Below are 27,010 nucleotides of genomic sequence, written 5' to 3' on the forward strand. Positions count from 1 at the left end.
ACCACGAAGGCTGCACAGCAGAGAGAGATGAACAAACGGGGCCCAAGAACGGCAACAGGCGTGCACAGGTAAAGAAGGAAGCGGCCCCGGTGTCTGCGGGTTGGGGAGAGCCGGGCTACACGCCCTGTAGCTCCCGCCCGGACGGCAGCGCTGTCGGTGGAAGGTTCACATCCCGGTTCTGCCACTTTCTGGCTGCGTGTCTCTGGGTGAGCTGGTACCTTCGCCTCCCCACTTTACAGATGATCAAACTGAATCCCTGAGAGCTTGACATATCTGCCTCTAGGAGGGAAGAGATGAGCTGGAACCAGAATCCCACCTCTCAACTCCAGCCCTGGAGGGAGGGTTCTGCCCTCTCTGCCTGCGCCCCGCTCCGTGTGTCTCCTTCCTTCTCCCCCCCCGCTCCGTCTCGCACACCCACACCTGCAGCACCAGCCTCCCAGAGGGCAGCTAGGGATGACTGTGGTACAAGAGCCAGGTACAGAGTGTGACAGGTCAGGCGGGACAGGTGAAGACGCAGATGTGGTGTCCTGAAGCCTCAGCTCCGGGTGAAGGGAGAGGGCAGCTCAGGCTCCGCCCTAGAACTTCTCCCTGAGGATGGAGCTGAACACACCTCCTGAGACCCACGAACGTCCCATCACCCCAGCCAATGAGACGGCCCACAAACAGCAAGGCCACAGGTCCGACCTGCCGTGCGCCCAGGGTCAGGCCTCCTGCCCTCCGCGGACAGGGAGGGGTTCTCCAGGAGGGGCCTCTGCTGCCCTGGGCATCACGGGGCAGCCTTGGCTGATGACAATGACACCGCTCTCCAGGGGTCCCTCGGATTCCCTCCTTAATGATTCACCATTACTCAGGCAATTCCAGGCCCCAAGCTCGGCTACTGCCCCGGGGATGGACACGTCGCCCCATGGCTGGCACAGGCCATCTCTCCCCACACTGGGTCAGCTCCTCTTCCAAGGTGCTTGGCTCAAAATGGGGAGTTTCCCCACCCCCAACTCTGGGGGTCTGAATGGGAGGGCAACGGGAGAGCCCACAGTCAGACTCACTGCAGAATTTCCCAACCCAAGAAGGGTAAGGCATTACTGCACATGGTTGAGAGCCTTCATCTCAGTACAGCAAGGAGCCCTACAAAGCCACCTGTGCCGAATTCCAGGGCATTGAAGCCTGTGTTTAAACCCGGCCGACTGCGTCAGGTCCTCCAGGTCCCCCGTGAGCCAATAAATCACAGGCCAGGCGGGAGTGTGCATGGCTTAAAGGCCCAGTTTCCAGGAACAGACGGGCCCGACTTCAGTGGTGGTGCCCCCCTTGCTGTGTGACCTCGGACACGTGCCTTCAACACTCAGGCCTCGGTTTCCTCAACTGGAAAATGGGCAGAGCAGATAGAACCTACCTCACAGGGCTTTCGAGTAGTCCAGGAAATGTCAGACTTGGTGACTGAATTGCCTTCTTTTGGTTTTAAAGATGGGAAACATCTCCACAGTCTGAGGAGGACAGGAGGGGCTGAAGGACCACACAGAGAGACCCCGGTGCCAGTGATGGGGCCGGGGACGTGGGCACGGGCCAGAAAAGGGGAGACCGACTTCTTGGAGGGCAGTGGGGTCCCAGCCAGCTTCTGACCCACCAAACAGAGGGAAGGGAATCGCTTCCGGCCCCGCTGGACATGAGGAGAGAACAACGCTCAGTCTGTCCAGGTGGCCTTCAGCAAAAGGCCTGGAAGAGCTCAGAGAACACTGTGGGGTGCGCTGCCTCTAACCAGAGAGGCTGTCCCTCCGGGAGGCACTCACTGAGCACGCTTTGAGGTAAACTGAGACCTGGGTGGAAAGTGGACTCTGGACCCAGAGCAGCCTAGGGAGGCTGTTCGTTGCCATGGCAACAGGTCCCTGGGCACCGTCTTGGAAGGTGTGTGAGTGGGATGGGGGTGAGGAAGGAAGGAAGGATCAGGACACGTCCTTGGCTGGGGGCTGGGCAGGGCCAGAGGGGGCCTCCCCCAACACTCCTCCTTGCCATCTGCAGAGAGGGGCTGCACATGGCCAGGCCAGGGCTCCCTCTGTCCCAGGAGGCATGTCCCCAACGGCAGCCATGAGGCCACCCTGGCCCTCACATCCACAGCAGCCTTCTCTGCTACGTCCCAGGTTCCAATCCCCTGCGAGGGGGACAGCACACCTAAGGGGAAGTCCTGGCCACGGAGCCCAGAGGAGTGAGGCAGGGGCAGAAGGCCCGCCCCCCCCCACTTCCACTTCCTCGTCCAGAAATGGGGGCACAGCCAAACAACCAGAGGGCAGAAAGAGCACAAAGGGGAGGGTGCGAAGGACCGGAACAGCCTGGACAGAAATGACAAAGAAAGGAGGTCCGTGTCTCGGGGAGAAGGAAGGGGGGTCCCCTCCGGGCCTGACTTCAGGCAGCCGGTGGGGAGGCCGAGAGGAGCCAGCCACCCGAGGGGGACCGAGCTATGAAAGAACGAAGTGTCAGCCCTGGCCCTCAACCCTCTGGTGACACCGCGTTCTTAAAATAACACCTCCGAACAGGAAGGAAACCAGTGACTCAAAGTGGCAGAGAGAGAAGGTGGGGGCTGCGGCTGTCCACGCCCTCGCCCCCCCCCGCCCCCTCCTCGGGCCAGGCCGGGTCCGTCGGAGGACCCAGGGCGCAGGGATGGAGGGCCGTGCCCACGGAGCCCTGCTTGGAGCCACCAGGGCTGTTTGTTGTCCTCCTTCCCAAAGCACACTTCTCCTGGGCCCAGGCCTCCCTCCCAGGGGGGTCACAGAGCATCCATCACTCGTCCCGAGGCAGCAGTGCTCCTGGCTGCGGGTGGGAGAGACCAACGGGGAACTGGATTCTCCGGGGTGCGGCCCAGCTACCAGCAGCACCAAGCCCTCCCTTGCAGCCCGAGTGCGGACTCCCAGGTGGCACGAAGCAGCCCCTGCTGAGGGTGTGCCCTTAAGCTGCCTCTGCCTGGAGGATACCTCTGACCACTCGGACCTTGTGGTGACCAAGACCTGTGCAGAACTGGCCAGCTGCACTCCCATGGGCTCAGCACACCTCCCTCCTCATCTTGTGCTGTGTGACCCTGGGCAAAGGACTGCCCTCTCTGAGCCTCCTCTAGAAAATGGATGGTGACACCACAAGGCCTGACACACGGTAGGTGCCCTGTCAATGCTGAGTCCACTCTCCAGCCCCAATGAAGGCCACCAAGTCAAGAGCCGACGGACTTTGAGAGCACTCCGGTGACAGCCACGCAGCCCACCAGCCACTCCAGACCTCAGCCTCCTGTGCCACTAGCCTGGAGGGAGCCTCCACTCCGAAACCCCCAGGCACAGGATGACCTCCTCATCCCTGAAGACCCAGGGAAGAATCACTGAGGCTGGGAGGCCCACTGCCATCACCCGCACTCCTCCCGCCTCCCAACGCAGGGATCTCCCTTCACGTCCCCCCCGTCCCCCTCAGGAGACCCCGGGCCTAATTAGCTCAGGAAAGGGGAGAGGGCGAGCCTCCAGGTCTGGAAGTGGTTGGGTGCCGCCTCTAGTCCTGCCATCCCCCGGGGCAAGAAGGGGAAACTGAGGCGAGCAGCAGCTTACTGGTGGGAATGGCCAAGGGCGGAGCAACTCTTGAAAAGTGTGGCAATCAATTCCCGAAGAGGCTAAACCCAGAGTTAACACAGCCCGGCAGCTCCAGCCCTCCGTGTCTACCCCAGAGAAATGAAGGCACCCAGGTGGCAACGCGCACGTGAGCGCTCAGGGCCACTCTGTCCGTAACAGCCCAAAGCCAGACAATGCGCTGCGGGTCAGTGGGCAAGCGGAAGCACTGCATGCGGTCTCTCCACACAGTGGAAGCCGAGTCCGCCACAGAAAGACCGAAGCACAGACACCGGCGACCACACAGACAGACCTTAAGAACAGGACGCTGAGTGAGCGCAGCCAGACACAAAAGGCCACATCCTGTATGATGCCGCTGATGCGAAGTGTCCAGAACAGGACAATCCACGGAGACAGAAAGGAGATTAGTGGCTGGTTGGGAGGGAGGGGGTGGGGGGAGTGGGGGTGGGGGATGGGAGATAAGGAGGTGATAGTTCAGGGAACAGCGTTCTTTTTGAGATGGTGAAATCTTCTACAATTGATGGTGGAGATGGTTGCACACATCGGGGAATGTACCAAACCCACTGAACTGTACTCTCTAAGTGGGTGAGTTGCATGGCGTGTGGACTTTAAAATAAAAAAAAAAAACAAGAGGCTACTAGACACATCCCAGAGATCATGCCCAACGGGGAGCAACAAGACCGCAGGCTAGGAGCCGGCCACCCACCCCAGGAGGGGCGCTGGGCCCCGCCCTGGAGCCCTCGGGGCACCCCCTGCCTGCCACCCCCCGCCCGGCTCTGCCCCCGAGAGGGCCTGGGGGGGCAGTGACAGGCCAGCTGCTCACAGCTCCTCAGTGGCCTAAGCAGACGGACCCCAGGCTGGGGAGCAGCTGTCACTGCAGGAAAAACTCCAGGGCAAACAGCTCAACCCTCCGAAGCACCCATGCCGGCGGAGTGCTTGCTCCGGGCCAAGTGCTGTGCTAAGTGGGCCTTCTTCGTGCACCATTTCATTTGTCCCTCACCAAGACCCTCATCTCCCCAATGTCACAGATGAGAAACCCAAGTTCCCTTCCCAAGGCCACTCAGCAAATCTAGGCTCCAAATGCACCAGGCTTTACTTCCGCCCCACAGCCTGCACACGCCACGTGCACGGGGACCTCACACCCATCCTGTGCACGTGTGCAGGTTAGCAGTGTCCCCAAGCACTGCCCCTATGGGCCTGCACCCGCCGCTCAGTGGGACACTGACTGGCGCTAGGCAGGCGGGCGCTCTGGCCGTTTCTCCTGGGTACCACCCAATGGCACCAGCCAGGAGTTTCCATGCCCCTTCCCTTCCCACCTCTGGTGACACATAAAGGTGATGGGTGCCCGAGAGAGAAGAGGCCTGGGTCTGCTTCCCAGCTCTGCTGTCATGGCATCTTCCCAGCAGTAAGATGATAATGACAGCAGTAGTAACAGGAATAATTATAGTCATAGTAATAATAATAACTAACGCTCAGCACTTACTGTGCGTCAGGCACTGTGTTCAGTGCTTCACAAAGATTAATACAGTTAATCTTCATTGCAACCCAATGGGATACGCATTGTTATTATTCCCAGTTTACAGATGAGGAAACTGAGGCACAGAGAGGTTAAGACACCTGCTCAGGGTCACACAGCTATTAAGAAGGAGACCTGGGAGCTGAGCTCAGATCATCTGGCCCAGAGCACGGGCTTTCTACACTAAGCTAGACCAAATGGGTTGGACTCCACAGCGTCAATCTTGCAGCCCGAATGGCTGGACTTGAAGCATAGCTGGAGCGCCTGTGTCCCCGCGCCCCCGCGTGGCCCAGCCCACCTGCCCACTGCTATCTGCCAGGCCCTCTTATCGGGAGAGTGTATTTCCTGCCTCCTCCAGGACAGGGCAGCGCTTGGCAATAGACAACTTCCTCCTTCCCTCCACACCCACCTGCCGCCCAGCCCACCTCTCCAGCCACCCCCTCCCAGAGCGCCACCCACCATCCCCCAGCTCACCAGCTCCACCTGGGGCCCCAGGCCTTCCAGAATCCGATGTGCAGCCTCAGCCTTCTTCTGCAGGGTGACGGAGAAGAGGAGGAATTAAAAAAAAAAGAAACACACACAGAGAACAGATTATAAATAGAGGCCTCCCGGAACAGCGGGCAGCTGCCCAGCCCAGCACGCCAATCCAGGCCCTGGGGGTGGGGGGGCCCGGATCCCCCCGCAAGCCCTCCCTGGGCTGGAAACAAACACAGAGGGCCTCAATATCCCCGCGGTGGCCCTGGCAAGCCCGCCAAGTTTCGATTTGAACAAACGCACCCTGTTCTCTGGCGCCTGCCCCACCGAAGCCCCCAGCCCGACGCCCCCCGGGGCCCGGAGCGGGCACAGCTCCTCGCCAGCCGCCTACACTGCCAGCCCGAGATGCCTTCCTCCGCCTGGGAAGCTGGCCGGGTGTCTACAATGACCTCAGAGCTGGTGCCGCCAGCGAGGGGGGAGGAGGAGGAGGGAGGGCGAGATAGAGGCCCTGGGAGATACCCTTTCTAGGATTCTTGTATTTCACAATCATGTGACTATTTCTGAGCTGCCCTGGGGCCTCCCCGCCTCCCTCCCCACTCACAACCCGGGACTTATTAGGAAAACAGGAACATATGGCAGAAAGGGCTCAGTGGCTGTGAATTCGACAGGCTGGACCTCTGGGCCCCTGGCCATGAAGGCGGACATTGTGTCTAGGCCAGGACTCGCCGGCCCCCAGCCTGGGACCACCAGGGCCCGCTCGGCTGGGCCAGCTGGGGGACAGGGCGGACAGAGAACTGTGAAAGGTGGCATCAGCGGGCTCTCTGTCAGATGGAAAGCCAGAGGCCCAACGCGTGCACGTGGGAGACCCAAGTCCTTCCCATGACCCAGGAAAGGCTAGGGGCTTCTGACTCTGCCAAACTCAGGGAGCCCATCGTGGCAGGACAGGCCACGCAAGACGCCATCAATAGATCGAAACGCAGTGATCCCCAAATCCAGACCCACTCAAGGGGGGTGACCCAGATCCTTGGGGAACACGGCTGACGACAGAATTCGAGACCCAGACTTTGGGTGTCATGGCAGGAAGGAGGGGCGCCAAGGGCCAGCCTCGCCCCCTCCCCCAGCCCCCACGATATAGGGCAGGTATGTAGGTGGGCTCAAGCTGGCACCTAGAACTAGCTCCGCCTAGAGCCCTGGGCCCAGCCCACCCAGGAACAAGCCATGATCTCGGCCCCCTTAGTGCAGAGCCAAAACCCTGAGAGCACAGACCTCAGAGTATGGCTAGGGGCCGGAAAATCAGAGGGCAAAGTTTTATTGTAATGACCACCTTTTGATCGAGCACCTACCATGAGCCCAGCATGAAGCACACAGCATGTGTCACGAATATCCGAATCACATGTAATACAAAACGGGGCGGATACAAGACGTATCCCCGTTTTACACATGATGAAACTGAGGCACAGAAAGATGATGTAAGGAAAAGTCCTTCTTCCGGTTTCCAGGCTCCAAGAAGGGAGAAAGGACTGGTCCCATCCAGCGCCCAAGCCTGCTAGGCTTGGGTCCAAATCTTCTATGAGGAAGGGCAGGTACCACCTTCACAGTCACCGAAGACTACCCCAGCCCCAGCCACACCTCGAAGCCAGAATTGTCAGCGTCAGATACCAAAGATACAAGAATTCCAGAGCTGGATCAAGTGAAGGACTGGGTATAGGGTGAGGAGGGGACAGGGAGCTCCCCAAACATTTGAGTACCCACTCTACATTAAGCACTGGGGCATGAAACAAAATGTATGTTATCTGGCCTCTGCCTCCAACAAACCCAGTCTAGTGGGCAGTTGGTCAAGAGTGGTGATGGCAGATTTGCACACTCGGGCAGAGAAAGGTACATGTGGTATACAGGGCAGGCAAGAGTCACTCTCTCCAGGAAGGTAACAGGAGGGATACATAAGCTGGGTTTTGAGGGATGAGTAGGAGTTTGTGTGCATTCAAGAGGGTCTGTGAGGAGCAGCAGCAATTTCCCACCTAGATAAAAGGGGTGATGCCAAACACAGGAAGGGCAGAGCTGGAGTGGCTGGGCCACTAGAAACTGCCACATCACAAGGCTGGGCCTGGGTCTCAAATCTGGGCCTAAGGCCCACAGTGGGGGCTCCAGAAGCTTGTGTTCTATGAACCACACTGGATTCCATCTTCAGTCACATCTTCACTGTCTCAGGAACAGGCACCTGGAGAGGGGGCTTCCTGTGGCAGGAAGCAGAGAGGAGCCACTTCCTGACCTGTCAAAGCCATGGGGAGCCCCGGCAGCGACAGAGAGCAGCCAGCTCTCCATCACATACCTGGTGTGAGAGTTCCTTTGCTCCCTACCAGGCCCTCCCCCAGTCTCTGCTCCTAAGCCCTGACCAGCGCTGGGGCCTTTCAAGACACCTCCATTTCCAGAAGGTGGCACACCTACAATTCACCCAGAAGAAACCTGTCGTGGAACAGGCCTACAGGTGCCGTGACACTGGAACACAGGATAGCGAGGTGGCACGAGCAAGGCTCAGATCCACTAAACCAACCGTGTGGCCTTGGGCAAGTCTCCTCCCCACCCCTCGGCCTCACCTTCCTCATCTATGGAATGGGGTAACACCAGCACCACCCCTGCAGCAGTTACGACAGTCAGATGAACTGACAGACTCACTGCGCTCAAATCACAGTCTGGCACATGGGGGCGCTAGGTAGGGGCTGGCTGGTATTATCACTGCTGTTAACAGTAATGACAGACCAGGGGGCCCCCTACACGTGCTAGGCCCGGATCCTCTACATGCCCCATGTGTTAGGATTCCTGCTGGAACCCTCTGTGGAAGGTTCTAGCATCAGCCCCATTGACACACAAAGAAACTGAGGCTTGGGTCCTAGAGCTGGTCCCAAGTCCACAGTGCCAAGTGGCAGGTAAAGGCTGTAACCTTTAGCAAGTCACTTCATCTGTCGGCGCCTTCATCTTCCATCTGCAAAATGGCCACGCTCACCGCAGGTACCAAACTCTCAGGACTTTCACAAGGATGTTCTACCAGGAACAAAGTGACATCCATGACTTCTCTCTTGATATCTCTCTTCACATGGAGAGGAGACCACCCACGCCCGGAGCCCAGCCACAGGTTCAGCCCCGCACCAGGAGGCCTCCCTCACCACCTCGGCTGACAGCTTCTCGCCACCATGAGAACCAGAGCCAAACTCCTCATCAGGGTCCGCCGGGCCTCCCTTAGCACCCAGCCACTGCCAGGAGGTCACCCCACTAGGCTCCGCAGGGACAAACCCGGAGCACAAGCCGACAGAGAGGGGAGAGCCAGCCACTTGTGGCTTCCACTCACTGCAGGGACTCTCGCCTGACACTGGGGCTTCAGGCTGGGGTCTCACTAGGCAGAGGACCCCAGGGTCCACGAGGCCAGGCCTCCTGGGGGCCGGAGAGCCTGGGGATGGTGCCCGGGGCACTAAAGACATTAGTCATCTGCACACACAGGTGCACACAAGCTCCGTGCGCCCACGTGACCAAATCCTCTGTCTACAGCTATAAAGGCACATTCACGTCACCCGACTCATGCACACACATATTCAGATGCATGTGCACACAGTATGTACTCAAGTGGACACACGCATGTGCATGAAGCATAAACACACAAACAGCCCCATGCACACCCCATGCACGCCATTTTGCTCACACATGCGCATAGCCGCTCACGTGCCTCTGCACGCATCACACAGCTAACAGGTGTGCTCCCAAACGCCTGGGCGTATCAATGCACAGACAGCCACGGCTGTGCCCCACACGTGCTGACTCCAGCACACGCATATCCACACACGGGCACACAGTTGTTCCATTCGAATACACGCACACACATATATGCGTGGGCGTAAACATGCATGAAAAGCTCGTGCCCCACACTAGCTGGCTTGCACACACAGTCTGCATATAAATGAGCACAGCTGTCCACAGTTACACACGTACCCACACATGTGTGCCCCCCAGACACACACACACTCACAGCTCTCTTCTTGGGCGGGGCGACCAGAGCTTTGGCCTGACCAGCCCCCTGGCCTGCCCCCTCCCCGCTTAGAGCCCCCACTCTACCTCCTCGGCTGCCCACTCCGGCCTGAGCATCCGGCCTCACCCTCCTCGTCTGCAGAGGGGGCAGCACCCAGCCAGCCGCCCACCCAGGGAGCCCCAGACCCCAGCTCTAGGCCACACCGCCCTCCCCTCCACACCACGTCCGTCAGCCCAGCGCTTCGGGGCAGCAGTTACCCCCTGAGGCTCAACTTCCTCACCTGTGCCTGCAGCCTAAAGACCCCGTCCAGCGCTCTCCCGGGGGTGTGATGGAGGAGACGGAATGGGTGTGGCGGAATTCGGGGCTTCGTGTTAACAAGTTCACTAGGATGACACCCTCTCCGTGCAGAGGAATTTGGAGGAAGCCCTGGACTCCAGGAGCAGTGAAGACAGCCGGACGCCGAGGCAGAGGCAGGGGCCCGGCTCGGGACTGGGCCTGAGCCGCTGCTCTGAAAGTCCCAACTCACAATTCTGGGGGGACAGGGGGTCTGAAGCTGGGCATTGGGGTGCCTGGACCCCCAAAATGCTCTATAAAATGCTTCACGCTCTTGGTTATTACTGACAGAACTACTCCCACTTAGTCCTAAACACATGGTATACAACCTTTACTAGTGAGATGCTTAAAATCTAAGACAGAAAAGGATTTGGGTCTCACTCTATGATTTCCTCATCACTCAGCAACCGGAGGGCCCTGCCTCCACGAATTCTGCCTCCTCACCATCTTCTGAACGGGCCACAGTCCTCTCCATTGGAAATATCCTTGCATCTTTTCCCAACAGGGCCCATGTGTGCAGACCTAGCTCAAGCCTCCCCCAGGAAGTCTACCCGGATTGCCCACTGCCCTGAATGCCTGCAGTATCAGCACCATGCAAACTGTCCCTTATCTACACATCCTTCACTAGCACTGAGGAGTGGTCTGTGTGTCTGTTTTATCCAAGCTCAGAGTGTGTGCACGCTCCCAGACCCGCCAGGCCTCCACCGCACCTCCCCCGCACACTCCCTTTGAAGATCAAACGAGACCCCGTCCCCTCTGTGAGCCTCTGCCTGTGCTGTGACCCTCACTGAATGCCCTCCTCCGGACAACAGCCCACCCACTGCTTCCAAGAAGCCTTTCCCAGTCCTGGCCCAGCCCCGCTGGGTCCTGCCCCTGGGGGCCTGCAGCAACTCTGCCTCCTGCTCGGCCATCTGTGTGCACGCACCTGCCCAGCCCTGCCCATGCAGGCAGCTCCTGGGAGGCAGGAGAAGCCTGGCTCAGCTGGCTCCCCACTGCCGCCCCTCAACATGCTGGTGCCTCATCTATGTGCCCCGAATGGATAATGAGCCAGAGTCCAGTCTGCAGAAGAGCCAGGCAGGCCCTGCCCGGCAGGAAGCTGCGTTTTCCAGCCGGAGCAGCATTTAGAGACAGACCCTTGTGTCTGCCTCTCAGAGGAACCAGCAGGAAAGGAAGGAGGATTAAAATTTAATCCGATTGATCCCCCGAGGGGCGGTAAGTCCTGGCTGCTCCTGCGCAAGGCATCTGAGGGGCCTCCCACCCACCAGGCCTCCAACCCCTGAGGCCTAGCTGACCTCCACTGGGGCTAGAGGTCAGGCCCCACAGCCCCCAGACCAGAGGGCTCTTCCAGCAGGAAGAGTCTGCTTCTCCTGTGCCATCCATGCATTTGCTCAGCAAGTATTTCATAAGCACCTGCTGTGTGCCAGGCACTGTTCTAGGTGCTGGAGATATAGCTGGGAAACAAAGACAGAGATCTCTACCCTCAGAGCCACCGTGCACAATAAACACAATAAACAAATCAAATGTGAATTAAGGCCAGTGAGAACAACAAGGGCAAAGAACAAAGTCAAAGCAGCGGGGGTGGGGGTGTTGACAGGGTCTCAGGATTAAATAGAGGGTCAGAACGGGCCTTGCTGAAAAAGGGACATTTGAGCAAACAATTGCAGAAGTGAGAGAGCAAGTCCAATGGGGACAAGGAGCTCTAGGCAGAGGGCACCGCCAGTGCAACGGCCCTGAGGCAGGAGCATGCCTAGGTGTTCAAGGAAGTACAAGGGTCATTGGGGCACGGGCAAGGGGAGGCAGTAGACGAAAAGAAAGGGGGACGGGGACAATGACGGGTAAGATTCCTCAGACCCATGGTGTGCCTGCCTGTGGTGTATTTGAGTATATTATGACTCCCCCATCAGAAAGCTACTGTTAGTGGGCTGGGGCCAAGGTCACTGCTGCTCCCTGGAACAGCGGCAGTCACAGAGCAGATGTTCGATTACCTGGCTGCTGGATGAATAAATAAATGAATGAATGAACAGGACCAGTGTGATGTGCTCAGCACCCCTGAACTCACCAGGCAGAGGCCTGCTCTCACAACCCAGGAACCAGGCTTCGAGTCCTAGCCCGCCACTCACTGGTAAGGCCTCAGGGAACTGACCCAGAGCTTCTGTTTTCTCATCTGGCGTTGGGGGCTGGGGGAAGGCCAGTGACTCCCACATACCGTCAGGACTGATCAGGATGAAGTCAGCATCAATGGCCAAGTGTCCCCAGTCTGAGGCGCTGGGAGAGGACCATGCCAGCACTCTGGGACCCGAACTTGGTAATCTCCAGCCCAGTGTGGGGGACACAGGCTGCATATGTCTCCCCAGCCTCCACTCCCTGGCCTCTGACCTCCCCTTGGGAGAGAACCCCTCCTCCAGTCCCTGGGGCAGGGTGGGGGTGGGGCTGACTCCACCCCCAGGCTCCAGGGGTGGGCCTAAGACCCAGCCCTGACCAATCAGTGTAGTCAACCCCACTGGCCTCACTATTGGCTGAGAAATGAGCATGTGACTCCAGCCAGCCAATGAGAGCCAGCCCTGGGATGGTTGCTAAGACACCTGGGAAGAGCTTCCCATCTGGCCTGGGAGGGCTAAGTGGGCCCAGAGTTGCCGGCAGCCGTTTCTCCATGTCCTGGGAACCCTGCCAGGGAATGACATTGCGTAGACAGAGCAGAGATGGGGAGAGAGCGATCCCTAACATCTTCATTTGAGCACCTGGGTCAATGCATCCCTGACGTAAACTAATACTGACTTTCACTACAAGACTCAATGACCCCCTCTTCAGCCTCAACCAGTCTGAGCTGAGTTTTTGTCCCTTGTATCCAAGTCTTGACTTACTAGACCCTTCCTGGCACAGTGCTTTACAGTTTACAAAGCCCTTCCGGCCACGATCTCAGCCACACCAACTCTGTGACCTCAAGAATGTGGCCAGAAACAAACAACAACAAACCTTCCCCCCACAAAAAAGAAAAGAAAGAAAAGAAAAAAAGAAAAGAAAAGAAAAAAGAAAAGAAAAATAGAGAAGGAAAATAAAAAATTAAAAAAGAATGTGGCCAGGACCTAGGGCAACTGAAGGCCTGGAAGTGAAAAACAACCACCCAGGGGGCATGGGCTGGACTGGAGTCCAAGCCTCCCCCTCTCCTCACACAGAGAAGCTGCAGAACATCAGGGCAGGAGGAGGTGGGAGTTCCGGCAGGGAGAACACACAGGTGAGACCTGGGAAGGGGTGTCTTAACTGCTATTGAAGGAGAGGGAGTGCTGAGGCCAAGGAGCCAAAGCCAGTCACATCTGCAGCCACAGTCTTTGGGAGAACCTGGGGAGCCCTGGAGGGAAGCCCCAAATTACTATTCGTTAGACAAACCCCCAGGGAAATGGGGGCTAGTGGCTGGGAAGGGAGGTGGAACAAGCTTCCCGCAGGGGTACCAAAGGCCTCAGCCTGCTAGAGTCTGCCAGCTCCCAACAGGCTGAGCCCCAACAAGGGCTAAGGGCACTGTGGTGACATCCTGGGCACAGCCATCAACTTGCCTCCACAGCTGCTAGAGAGAACCGTGCCTCCTCTCCCTCCCACAAGGATCAGGGAGGGTGGACAATGGGGCTGCCTGAGGTGACAGACCTGGGAGCTCTGCCTTTGTCCCCTCCACCACAGGCTCCTGGAGCCAACTCGACCCTGGCTCCGATTCCCAGCCTCAAGGCTCACTTGCTGTGCAATCCCAGGTGGGTCACCTCCCCCCTCTGAGCCTTGGCTTCTTTGAGTAAAATGGAGAGAGGAACAGTACGTGTCTTACACAGGTCTGCAGAGGATTCAGTGAAATCATGCAAAACATGAACAGTAACAAGAAGAAAAGAACAATGAGGACAACAATAAACAGCACCAGCTGGCACCTGCCTGGTGCCAGGCTTTGTTCTAAGGGTGCTACATAATGAACTCATTTAACCCCCACACCACGGTATAAGGCAAGTGCTGCAATTACCATCATTTTGCTGGCGAGGAGCATGGGAGGCTTAAGGAATCTGCCCAAGGTCACAGAGCCAGTAAGTGGCAGAGGTGGGATCGGAGCCCAGGACACTTGGCTGGAGCACACGTGGCCCCTCAGCTCTCCTCTCGTTGCGCTGGTCATTAGTGTTACTTGGGATGGGGGAGTGGCCAGCCCCGCAAGGCCCCGCACACAGCTCCCAGGCCCCTGGAAGACTCAGTCTCATCCTGCATCTACTGCAGCCGCAAGAGGCAGAGGCATAGCCAGACCAGTTGATACCGTAGTTCCTTGCCTGGAGCTACAGGCATAGGCACCAACCGCGTGTTCCCAGGCTCTAGAGCAGCCAGCCAGGACCCCAGACACCAGGTACTCCCAGCCCCTGCCTGGACTCTGAGCATGGACCCAGCAGCCAGGGGCAAATCCCACAGCAGGGACAGTTGGGAAGAACAGCCAGGAGTTGAGGGCAGGAGGGGGACCATAGGAGCCAAGGCAGGGAGATGTCACTGGATACCAGATTCCAGTTCAGGGCAGGTCAAGCCTTGGGGTTCAGCCTCTGGGAGACACTGGGTACCCTAAGCCCCTCCCCCAAGACTGAGCTCCCTCCAGACACCCAGCAGCTGCCTTCCACAAATCCCTCGGGGCCCCCACAGTCTGCTACAGACCTGTGCTCGACCACACCAACGGTGCCTGCTAAAAGTAAGCGAGACCAGTGCTGACAAATCTGGCCCTAGAATTTGATGCCCTAAAGGTTCAAATCCCAGGTTCACCACTTCCCAGCTGTGTGACTTTGGACAAGTCACTTAACCTCTCTGGGCCTCAGGTTCTCTCTGTGTTAAATGGAAACAATCACTGTACTTACCCTTTTAGGACTGCTATGTAAAAAACCTGGCCCATCCCCTGAAAGGGAGGAGCTGTTCAACGAATGTTTGCTGTTATTGTTAATAATAACATTACGATCGTCTCCGGGCTTACAAGAATTTCTTCTGTGAGAACCTAAGTAATTACCCACTCCCTTACTGGTGGACTGGCCCCTGGGGCTCTCCTATGACCTAATGCCTGCATTTTCATTTGCATCCCACAGGCCAGCCACAGTCCGCACCAGTCCGTGTGTCTCAGCAGAATGAACCACAGCCACACCAAGATGGGTCTTCTCTGGCCACCCCCTTCCCCTCCCACTCACAAACCCAGGCCTTGGGTGGGGGAGGGTTCACGGAGGTGCCAGGAACGCTGAGGCCCAGGGGGAGAGCCAGACCTGTCGTGGGGACACCCGCATCCCAGCTGGCAGGCAGCACCGGGGGCGCAGGAGCGGTGGGGTGGGGGCTCCGCGGGGCAGGGTGGGGCGTACCCGGTTCTCGTCGTAGATGATCTGCACCAGGCTGCGATGCTTCGACTCGATGGGCGGTGGCGACACGGGCTTCTCCGGCTCGGGCGGCTTGGCGGCCTCCTCCTCCAGCTGTTGCTGTGGGAGCAGGCAGAGCGCAGTGGTGAGCACGCCGGCAGGCGGAAGGAGAGGCAGCCCCCCTCCCGCGGCGGCAAAGGGGTGCAGCCGGGCTGGTGGCCCCGCACAGGAAGTCAGGCTGCTAACCATTTCCTCTGAGTCACCCGCAGGGACTCCGAGCCCACAGGGAAGGGCCCAGCCAGGGCCACCTCCAGGCTCTGCAGCCAACCTTCCCAGGTTCAAGTTCAGCCTTGGTGACTCTTCAGCTAAGTGAGCGTAAGCCAGCGGCTTAGCCACGCGTGCCCCAGTCTCCTCATCCGTGAAATGGGGCTCATCGCTGTGCCTCCCTGATGAGTTATTCCATGTATCGTGCAGACTGGGGGCTCGCTCAAGGCCAGCCGTTATTACCTTTTATTACCACCGTGAGGACATCGTGGTCAGGAGAGGCTGTGCAAACTGGAGCCAAACTGCCCGGACTGGACCCCTGTTCCTACTACTTACTTGCTATGTGCCCTTAGGAAGTTGCTGAACTCCCGAGCCTCACTTTCCTCATCTGGAGAATGGGGGTACTTAAAGTTTCTGTCCTAGGGAGTGGACAAGAGGACTGTACGAGCTGACGCACGCTGAGCACACAGCACCCGGTAGGCAGCTTCCCGTCAACATCGTCATCACCATGACCCTCCTCCTCCAAACACCATAAAGGCCCCCTTCATGCTGCCGTCTGCTTGATACCAAAAAGGGAAAGCAAAGATCAGAGAGCTTAAGACCCTAGCCCCAGGTCACACAGGAAGCCAATACCCAGGTGTACAATCTGACAGGGCATTTTGAGCGAGATGAGAACACTGTTCTTTGCTCATAAGGCTCACACATCCTGCCCATGACCATGGAGCAAACCATCATGAACTCAAAAAGGTGGCCAAGAGGAGGACAAGGCAGAAAGAGCCAGAAAATCCAGTTCTGGCTTCTGCAGGCACAAAGGCCTGGCTGGTTGAGCCCAGCTGCCTCAGTCCCACAGTGACCCCTGGCGGTGGCTTTCAGAAGGGCAGCCAGCACCCGGCAAAACAGAAATCCCTCCAGAAAGTGCAAAACAAACTAAGCCAAAAAATGGAAGGAGTGTGTAGCCAGAAAAAGAGGACAGAAAGGAGATTTTCTCCCATTAGAAGGTGCCTCCCATCCCCCAGAGGCACCAAAAGTTAAACGGAGTTACTACAGGACACAGCAATTCCATTCTCAGGTCCAGACCCAAAGAACTGAAAATGGATGCTCAAAGGAAAACATGAACTCAGACGTTCGCAGCAGCACCACTCATGACAGTCAAGAGGTGGAGACAAGCAAGCGTCCATCAGCTGAAGGACGGGTGTACAAATGTGGCCGCTCATCCGTACGGCGGGACGCTGTTTGGCAATAAAAGCAATGGAAGTTCTGACACAGGCTGCCATGTGGGTGACTCTTGAAAACATGATGGGAAATGAAAGCTCCTGGACACAAAAGACCACATATTGTATGATGCCATGTATAGGAAGTGTCCAGACAAATCCACAAGGACAAAAAGCAGACGAGTGGCTGCTTGGGGAGGGAGGGCATGAGCGACTGCTAACGTTGAACGGGGTCTCCCTTCGGAAGCATGAGGATGTTTTAGAACTGGACAGGAGAGGCGGCTGCCCAACACTGTGAATGTACTAAATGCTGCTGAACTGTTCACTCTAAAATGAGTCATTTTGTGTTTTGTGAATCTTAGTTTAAAAAAAAATGCCAAAGTGGAATTTAAAAAAAAAAAATTTGACTGTGGAGGGTGGCCCTAGGCCACTTGGCTTCTGGCCACAGTCACAAATGTGTGCACATGACCTGTAGCTTCAGCCTCGTCCCAAAGCCAGGCCCCCGGGGGGACTAAAGGTCCAGCACTCCGCTGGTTTTGGCAGTGCCTGCCTGACTCCAACAGAGGCCCGGCCTCCCCACATGCTGATCCACCTTCCTGGAAACCTACCTGCTGCCCCCACATCTGGGACAGCTGGCCGAGCCTCCCTGACCAGCCCAGCTGCCGGACCATCATCCCCAGGTCCCCCAAGATGAGCGACAGCCCCGAGGCCTCTTGGAATCAATGCCCTCCTCCCCCTGCACATCTTTCCAAACCTGCTCACACAGCCCTGAACTGACTTCCAGGAAGTGTCTCTCACTAGCGGTCCCTCCACTGACCACGGGGGATAGGGCGGGCCCGTGATTCTACGTGGAGCCCACACACCCTTACCTGGAGGGGACTGCATGTGACCCTTCCTCCCCTCACCCCTCTCCCCGGTCTAGACGAGTCACACTGACACGAGCAACAGTTTTTAAGGAGCACCTACTATGTGCCTGCACTGCTAGGAGTACAGCAGGGAACCGGGAGACAGGAAGCCTGCTTCTACACTGTAATCATGAGACCACAATGTCACAAAGCAGGAAACATCTTCATTGTAAAGGTGACACCTTCAAATGGGGCAACAAGACAGAGCAGGGGCAGCAAACTTTTCTTGTGAAGGCCCGGAGGGTAACTGTTTCAGGCCTTCCTGCCAGTCTCTGCTGTGACCACCTAACTCTGCCATCATAAGCAAGAAAGCAGCCACAGACAATGTGTAAACACATGGATGTGGCCGTGTGCCAATAAAACTTTATTTACAAAAACAGGCATTAGGCCAGATCTGGCTGGATTTGCTGACCCCCAAGGGTAGAGGATGGCCTGGAGGACCCCACTTATTTTAAAATAAAATTATACAATTATTAATCTTTATGTAACTTTCCTTTGGTCTCGACAATCACCATGTGGATTTATCTTTACCTCCCAACCCTGTTCACTCCTCATAACCTATGAGGTGGTGTCATGTCTGTACCCATTTTACAGACAAGCAAACCGAGGCTCAGAGAGGTGAATGTTCCAAAGCAGAGCTCAGAGAGTCAGGGTCAGAGTCCTGTGATATTTCCCCCCACATTATGGATGAGGAAAGTAAGGCACAGAGAAATAACTGCCCACCCCACATCGCTGGACAGCTTGGCTGTAAACATTGACCTCGCACCCATCGTTCCCGTGCCATCCAGTACAGTAGCCACATGCAGCTATTCAACCATAAATTTCATTTAATTCAAAGTTAAGCTAAATTAAAAATTCAGTTCCTCAGCTACACTAGGCACCTTCCACGTGCTCAAGAGTCACATATGGGTGGTGGCTACCACTTTGGACATTCTCATCACTGCAGAAGGCTCCATGGGACAGCACCACACAAAACAACTCTCTTGTCCAATAAATGTAAAGGGCATAAAAACAAGCCAGCACACAGGCAGTGCTTAGCACACATTCACAACTACTATTACTACCAGTATTCACAGTCACAGCTGCTGCTGGATCAGGAGCTCAGAGCTGCCCTGACCCCACCCACCCGCACCTGCTTCTTCTTCAGCTTGGAGATCTGCTGCTCCACCATGGTGATCTCGCGGTCCACCCGGTCCATGTTCTGGATCAGCTCCTCCTTGGACAGCCGGGGAGGTACCAGCTCCAGTTCAGGGTCAGCGTGGGGGGGGCTGGGAGGAGACACCGGCTCCAGCTTGCCTGTCAGGCTGCGGTCCTGTGGTGGAGGAAAAACAGGCATGGGATCGGCACAGGGGGCACCCCCAGCCAGCAGTGCCCCCAGTACACTGCAAGTTTCTAGCCATGACTTCAGGTACCGGCACGCCAGGCACCTGCCATGCCAGAGCCCCCAGGTCCCAGACACAGGGTTGCTTACTGACCCCACCTCCTTGACTTATCCCTCACTGGTCCTCCAGCCAGGTGTCCCTTTCCCAGCCGCCTCCAGAGTTCAGATCCTTTATATCCTCCTATAGGAGTCTTCCCAGCCTCCCCTCAAGTCAGGAAGCCCTCCCTCCTCCCTCTTCCCATAACGCACCTGTCTCTTAACCCACTTACCCTGTTGTGCCCTCCCCCAGGCCCACACTCCCAGAGAACAGGCACCAAGACCCACAGCCTCCACACACCCGAGGCCTATTACTCAGAACCGGCGAGTTACAAAGTATCACACACGGTGCAAACCCGGATGTGAAAGATAACTATCCGGTCACTCGGGAAAGGGAGGTATTTGCACCTTCTTCTTTTTATTTTCCAGTGTGTTTCTGCTTTTCCTGCACGGAGTGTTACTCTTTGTGTAACAACGTTGTTTTCAAACGTGTGTTACACAAGCAAGGGAATCCTTCACTGGGTTATTCGTGGACTCCGTCATTCTACCCCCAAGTTTACTGAGTATCCAAGCTGTTCTGGGAGCACGCTGAGAGGTTAAAAAATAAAAAACCCAGGCCTGCCCCCGGAGCGGTCACCTGTGCAGCCCAGGGTTCAAATCCCCACCCACTGTGCCGCCTCCCAGCCTGGTGACCGCAAGCAGATCAGGCCACAGCTTCCTGCCTCTGTGTCCTCATCTGCACAATGGGACAGTTGCCACCTCCCGGCTGTTCTGAGGTTGCACGAGTTAATATTGGCAAAGCGCTCCGCTCCGAGCCTGGCATAGTGTAAGCGTGCCTCAGGCACTGGCTGGGACTGTCCTATCCCAAACCCGGCCCCCGCCCTGTGCCATCCTCAAGGCCAACCCGCCAGCTGCTGGCAGAGGAGGCCCCAGGAGGAGCTCCAGGCCGCTGCCTCCCCACCCCCACGGCAGCTGCAGCCCGAGGACAGAGGACACATTATTCCTTGGGACAACTGCAGCCCCAGGGCTGCCAAGCGCCACCCCCTCCCCATCTCGAGGCCAGCAGAGGCTGTGCAGTCATGACCTCCACCCCCACCCCTCTGGCCCCGGGCTTTCCGTCCTATACATGCAGACCCCACCAAAGCCCCCAGGCCCCAAAGGTCTGGGGGTCCCCCTGGCCTCATCGTTTCCATCTGAGATACAGGGAGAGCTGGTGTCCAGACTCCCAGGCCCTCAACACACCCAGAAGCCTTGGGACAAAGGCAGAAAAGGCCTCATGTCCTTCAACAGCCCTGACATGGCCCTGACGTGGCCCTCCACACTCCTCAGAGACACCCAGGAAACTGAACCAGGCACCCCGCCCCTGACCCTGCTGCAGCTCTCCTAGGGGGCTGCTGCCTCATCCCCACCGAGAGGATGGGAGGCACTGGCCAAGCACGGCTCTAAGCCAGCGGTTGGCACACTTTCTGTAGAGAGCCAGGTGGGAAAAACTTCAGTCTTTGAAGGCCAGACGGTCTCTGAGCCAACCACTCACCCACTACTACAGTGGGAAAACAGCCACAGACAGGGCTCAAAGGAACGGGCATAGCTGGGTGCCAATAAAACTTTATTGACAAACCCAAGTTGAGGGCCAGGTTTGGAGCTTGCTGAGTTTGCCAACCTCTGCTCTGAGCAATTCACAAGTCTTAACTCATGTAACTGTCACAGCTCAACTTAGAAGTGGAAATACAGTCTTCCTCACTTTCCAGGTGAGGGAACTAAGGCCTGGTGAGGTTTAGTGACATGCCCGAGGTCACCAGCCACAAAGCAATGGAGCCTTGGCTTGGAGGGCACAGGATGGGAGAGGCCAGGCCTCCATAGAACTCTCCAGAAGTAGGCAGAGCACACAACCAAATCGCAGGGGCTCCTACAGCTCCTACACATTCTTTCATCCCTCAACCATGTGGCTGGGCAGAAAAGCAAGAACAAGATCCCTTCCAGGATCCAGGACCCCCTGAAATCAGAGGCAAAACTGCACAGAAGAAAAATCCCCTAGAAAAATGCTCAGAAGGAATGTATAGACGCGCGTGTGTCAGTGGGTGTGAGGCCTTAACTGCTCCCCAACAGGACGGCTAAGCTGATGGAAACAGGGGCTGCAGGCACCTGACCCCACCAAACCATAAGCAGCTCACACACTCCAGTACCTGCAGGCCTTCGCACCAGCCCCCTGCCAAGGGTGCCCGACTGAAGTCAGACCCACCCTGCACGCCCCCTGCCCCAGCCCTCTATAGAGACCCAGCCCCATCCCTCTGTGTCCACGGCACTTCGCTGGTCTCCTCCAACAGCCTCAATTATTTCTCAGCGTCCTGGAGACAAAAGGTTCTGGCGACATGGTTCCCGGAGCCCAGTCCTATTGTCTGCTGCAGGAACCCTCTCTCCTGTCCTCTCTGCTCTTCCGTCAGATCGAAGAAGGAAGGGGAACAGAGCATGAACGAGGATTGTGGACAGAAGGCTTTCAGGGTCAGGACACCCTGAAACAGTTTATCCACCCTGGGAATAATTCTCAAAATGACATAAGCCAAGAGAAGGTTTCTGTCAGGGGCAGGGCAAGAGTTAGATGAAGCAACTGCTAGGAACTGTAGGGAAAGTTGCTGGGAAATTCTTCTTACAGTCTTGATGTGTAAAAGACGTTTACTTCCATGGCTTCTACCTTAAGGTTCAGATTTAGCTTTTATTCTCAGCAGAACTGCACAGGCGGGTCCGTCAACTGACGAACAAATAAAATGTGGTCTCTCCATTCAATGGCGTATGATCAGCCATAGAAAGAAGCGATGTACAGACACGGGGTACAGCTCAGATGACCCTCAAGGATATTACGCTGAGTGAGAGAATTATGACCCCATTTATACAAACTGTCCAGAACAGGCGAATCCGGAGACAGAAAGCAGACTGGCGGTTGCCACGGGCTGGGGAGGAGGGAATGCGAGTGATTGCTGATGGGTAACCGGGTTGTTCTTTCGGGTGATGAGAGTGTTCTGGAACCAGACAGAGGTGGTGCACAACCCTGTGAATGTATTACATGCTGCTGAACTGCTCACATCAATGTGGTTAATTCCACGTTATGTGGATTTCACCTCAATCTGAATAGAAGATGCGCACCCGGAGGGCGAAGAGTGTTTTCTGCAGTGCTGAGTTTTCCAGGAATGGAACCGAGGGAGCCTGGCTATCGGACCTCCAGATGGTTCTCCCGACGGCTGCTGGCCTTCATTTCAGCCCAAACCCGCAGGAGGAAAACAACAATCCGATACCCTCACCAGTCGCTAGGGAACAGTTGGCACCATTTTCCCCACTGGACGCCCTTGGTGTAAAAATTCAGGCCAACACAGATTGTGTTGAACTCATTATGTAAAATTACAGACATGAAGCCTCGGGGGCTGGAGAGGACCCCTTGGGGCTCCCCCTATCTCAGCCCCAGAAAAAGGCAGGGCCAGCCTCGTGTACCCACAGTCCACTCCTCCAGTCATAATGATGGGTTTCAGGACAGGCAAGGGCCTCGTTCAAAGCGTGGAGAAAAACAGCTTTGGTCTGAAAATGTGGAGATGGAGGGAAAAGCTCTTTTTTGTTGCCCTTGAATGTGGAAATAGGAAGGCCTGTCATCTCAAACTGCCTTCTTGTTAACATACCAAGATCACGTGCTAGACAGCAGAGCCAAGGGGGGAGGGTATAGCTCAAATGGTAGAGTGCATGCTTAGCATGCATGAGGGCCTGGGTTCAATCCCCAGTACCTCCTCCAAAAATAAATAAACCTAATTACCTTCCCCCTGCCAAAATAAAATAATTAAATTATACAATAATAATAAATAAAATATATATTAAAAAAAAGACAGCAGAGCCAAGAAATGAACAGAGACCGGGACCGGATGACATCATGTCACCTGGATCAAGCTGTGCCTGAAGCCAACCAACCCGATTTCAGTTATATGATCCAGGACTCCTGCCTAAACCAATTTGACACAAATCTTCTGTCCCTTTCAGCCAACAGGAGGGCCCCAAAAGACAAAGAGACTTTCAGAAATGCTGTTTGTGATGATTCTAAAGTCCCCAGAACAAAGTTTGGTGAATTCCAAAGGAAGTCTCTGACGCCACAGGACTCCAGAGGCTCAAGAGCAGGGAAGCATTATAAAACAGAACATTTTTATATGAAAAGGGAACACAGCCAGGACCAGGGGGAGGAGGGTGCTGTAAAAAAAATCCCATCGAATTCCTGTCTCATGCATCCAGCTGAATTCCACACAGTAGACGCAAAAAACATCTGAACTCCTTCAGAGTTGTGTTTCTCCCCTGGCTCCTTCCCTTGCCCAAAATGTGCTCAAACTTTCCAAATGCTCTTAACAGCCTGGAGCAATTACAGTAGTTGGTCCAGCCAGGCCCCAACACTGGGCCCATCACTCCCCCACTGGGCCCATCACTCCCCCACATCCGTGGGGTCCAGGAAGAGAAGAGAGAGACAGAAAGACAAACACAGAGAGAGAAACAGAGACAGACAGACAGACATACACACACAGGCAGAGAGAGACAGAGACACAGGGACAGAAAGAGACACAGAGAAACAGACACACTAAGAAAGAGCCACAGAGAAGAGGGAGCTCCCCGGGGACCCCCAAGGAGAGGGACGAGCAGAAGGACTCGCAGAGCCGCTATCGGGCACGGAGACCCTCAGAAGGGCCTGCAGAGCACAGGGCAGGCAGCAGAGGCCTGACAGGGGCTGGCCAGAGACACCCGTCGGCCCATTCTCTGGGCAGAACTGGACATGAGCAGAGGCGTGGTCCACTCGGGGCTCCGGTCCCTCGGGGGCACAGCAAGCCTCCCCGGTGTGGCCCTTACCCCCCTGCACACGTGCCCCACTCCCCTGCCACCCAAGACCCACTTCGGGAAAGAGCTTTTTGAATGGCAACACTCCTCCCAAGAGGCTGAGCAGCCGAGGAAGCGGGGAGGAGGATGCTGACGAGGGGACAGCAGGTACTGGGAGCAGGGGGGTGCGCGGCCCACTCAGGGAGACCAAGGGGAGGCCACGGCCGGGCGGCCTGGTGCGCACGGCTGGGCTGGGCTGCCTGCATTTCAGCGCCCGCTCCCCCACTTCCAAGTGACCGTGGTGAATGGCTTCTGCTCTCCCAGCCTGGAGCCCCCCTCTGCAAAAGGGGATCACAGCTTGGGCTTTGTCAGGCTGGGAAGGCACAACGGAGGGACATTCACGCTTGGCGCAGGAGCCGGCACACAGTAGGGACTCGGTGTTAGCTTGTCCTCATCGTCATGACCCCCGCCCCCGGGAACCCCCTTTCCTGCCAGCCCCCCAATAAAGAGCCTAGCCTGGCCTGAAATCCCACCATTCAGTCCCACATCCAGTGTCAGGCAGAGAGGAGGATCCAGCAGGCCTGAGTGGGCCACGTCCCTCCCCTGGCCTGGCTCCCAGTCCCCACTCACCCCCACTGGTGTTGCCAGACGATGAGCACTGACCTCACCCAGCAGCTGGGAGGCCATTAATGAGCTAATATGCGTCCTCGTGGTTACACAGGAGCTCAGCTCTGACACTGCTCAGCGCGCGCAGAAAAGACATCCATCACACAGCCGGCCACGGACGAGCATGTCACCTGGCCCCAGGCCCTGTCCCACCCTAGGCAGTGACAGTGGAATAACAGCCTCCAAGGCAGCTGGGTGACCCTGGGGGACAGAAGCATCTGGGCCCCTGGCTGTGATTCCTCCATTTAAATAAAGACAAACGGGCTTCTAGGCTCAACAGTCCTGAGGTTCACTGACAGCAGAAAAGCCTCTCGCAGCAGCAAAACACAGGTGCTTAACCTATGCACATTCTGCCCCGCCACCTCAGCTCACCTTTCTGCTTAAAAAGGAGTGAAATGAAAGAGCCCTCTCGGGCACCCTGAGCACGGTGTCCCCCACAGGCTGGACACACTCGGGGTGGAGCTGTCCCTCTCCAGCCAAGGAACAGCACAGAGAGCCACCCTCCTCCCTGGACCATCCCCTCGCCCCCCAGCCACTGCATGCCCAGTGCTTGGTCCTTCCTCCCAGCCTTCACCCTGGCCGACCCCCTACCCCAGGCACACCCATCCCCTCCATTGCTCCCTGCCTAGTCACAGCAGAACCCAGACCCTCAGAGGAGCTTACCTTGGACAGGTCCTCGGAGCCTCCGGGCTGGCCAGCGGCCAGCAGGGGCGAGGGCCGCAGCAGGGGGTCGGGCAGCAGCTCCAGGCGAGGGCGCTTGCTCTCAAGGAACTCCATCTCCGACTTGCCCAGCTCGGGCAGGTACGAGTGGGGCTCGGGTCGCAGGTGAAGCTCCTGGGACCTGCGGGAGGCGAGCGTATGTGGCATCACGTCTCCTACCCTCCCCACTGAGCCAGGCCTTCCTCCGTCCTGCGACAGGAGTGCCCGTCTGTTCAGGGGCACACAGGCAGGACTCAAACACAAATCTGTCTTCTTCGAGTCAGCATTCACTGATCCGTTCACAGCAAGAGAATGCACCGGTGCTTCCCCGGTCCCTCACTACTGAGCGCAGCCCATGGGCCAGGCAGCGGCGTCAGCCCTGCCTGGAGCTGGTTACAAATGCAGAATCTTGAGTCCCACCCCAGACCTACCAGGTCTGAGTCCACACTGAAACAAGGGGCTGGCCTGTGTGATGCACGGGCACAATCAAGGTTGAAAACCACTGTAGGTCTAACACAGACGACAACACACACACTATCTGCACATCATTCGTCCAGGGCAGATATCACTAGCCTATCACAGCACTCTGGCCGCTCAACTTGGCCTTAGTCTCCTTCTCAACTCAGCCCAGCAGCCTTATGCAGAGAAAGGAGCTGTCCAGGCTAACCACTCCTGACTAACTCTCCTTTACCCTCCTCTCCAGTTTACAGAGGAGGAAACTGGCCCAGAGAGGACACAGCCTTGCCTGAGCACACACAGCAGAGCTAGAACTCCTAGCCTCCACCTCCAGCTACCACCCCTTACCAGCCAGTCCAAGTATGGCCTCTGCTGAAATGCTCTCCAAGTTGATGCTTTTCCCAGTAAACTTAGACTAGAATCCAAACTTACCACTCCCACCCTAAGGCCCTGCCTGGTCTGACCCTTGTTCACCTTGCCTCCTGCATTCCTGCCTCAGGGCCTTTGCACTGGCTGGTCTGGAACACTCACAACACCAGCACCTTCCATGCTACCTCTTCTCCTTCCTGTCTTCAGTGCACATGGTATCCCCTCCTAACTGTGGTCTTCCTGCCCATCAGACGCACCCCAGCTCACCACCCATTCTCTTTCTCTCCCAAGCCCTCACCGTTTCCTTGTTGGTTTGCTGGCTGCTTTCCCTATCCCAGAATGTCCGCTCCAGGAGGGCAGGGACATTCATCTGTCTTGTTCATTGCTGTATTCCAGCGCCTGGCACCCAGCAGATGCTCACTCAGTGCACGGAGGCTCAGTGAGCGCTACTGACTGCAACATGCTGGGGCTGTTAGCTGTCCTCTCCTCTCCGGAGGGCCCTTCTCTCACCAAAGCCAGGTCATGAGATGCCCCTCCTGCCCATCACAGAACCAACAGCTTCACCATTACAAGAGGCCTGGCAGGAAGCATGTGGTTTCTTCATTTAAACATCAGAAAGGAGTGAGTTAAACAGTGTCCCCCCCAGAATTCACATCAACTCGGAGCCTCAGACTGTGACCTTACTTGGAGGTAGGGCCTCCGCAGATTGAATCATCTGAGATGAGGTCATACTGGACTAAGCTGGGCCTTAAACCCAATGCCAGGTGTCCTTCTAAGAGCAGAGGACATAGACACATGGGGGATAGCCATTGGAGATGGGGCAGAGCCAGGGGTGACGCAGCTGCAAACCAAGGAGCACCTTGGAGCCCCCAGAAGCTGGAAGGGGCAAAGAACAGGTCCTCTCCCAGAGCCTTCTGAGGGGTTGCAGCCCC

At 56.7% G+C, this 27,010-nt stretch overlaps 1 protein-coding gene across 24 annotated transcripts in view; it reads right to left on the bottom strand.

The window, feature by feature from the left end:
• The window catches only part of NCOR2 (nuclear receptor corepressor 2), a 214,963-nt gene that overhangs the window by 111,358 nt on the left and 76,595 nt on the right, over nucleotides 1-27,010 (bottom strand). For all 24 annotated transcript variants that reach the window (XM_031442513.2, XM_031442507.2, XM_031442506.2 and 21 more), the window contains 4 exons: nucleotides 25,218-25,395; nucleotides 18,774-18,953; nucleotides 15,268-15,381; nucleotides 5,578-5,634 (listed from right to left, as the gene is read on the bottom strand). In XM_031442513.2, the coding sequence (XP_031298373.1) occupies nucleotides 5,578-5,634; nucleotides 15,268-15,381; nucleotides 18,774-18,953; nucleotides 25,218-25,395 (529 nt within the window). The remainder of the gene's footprint in view (nucleotides 1-5,577; nucleotides 5,635-15,267; nucleotides 15,382-18,773; nucleotides 18,954-25,217; nucleotides 25,396-27,010) is intronic.

This window comes from Camelus dromedarius, chromosome 31 (assembly GCF_036321535.1).
Source record: "Camelus dromedarius isolate mCamDro1 chromosome 31, mCamDro1.pat, whole genome shotgun sequence".
NCBI lineage: Eukaryota > Metazoa > Chordata > Mammalia > Artiodactyla > Camelidae > Camelus > Camelus dromedarius.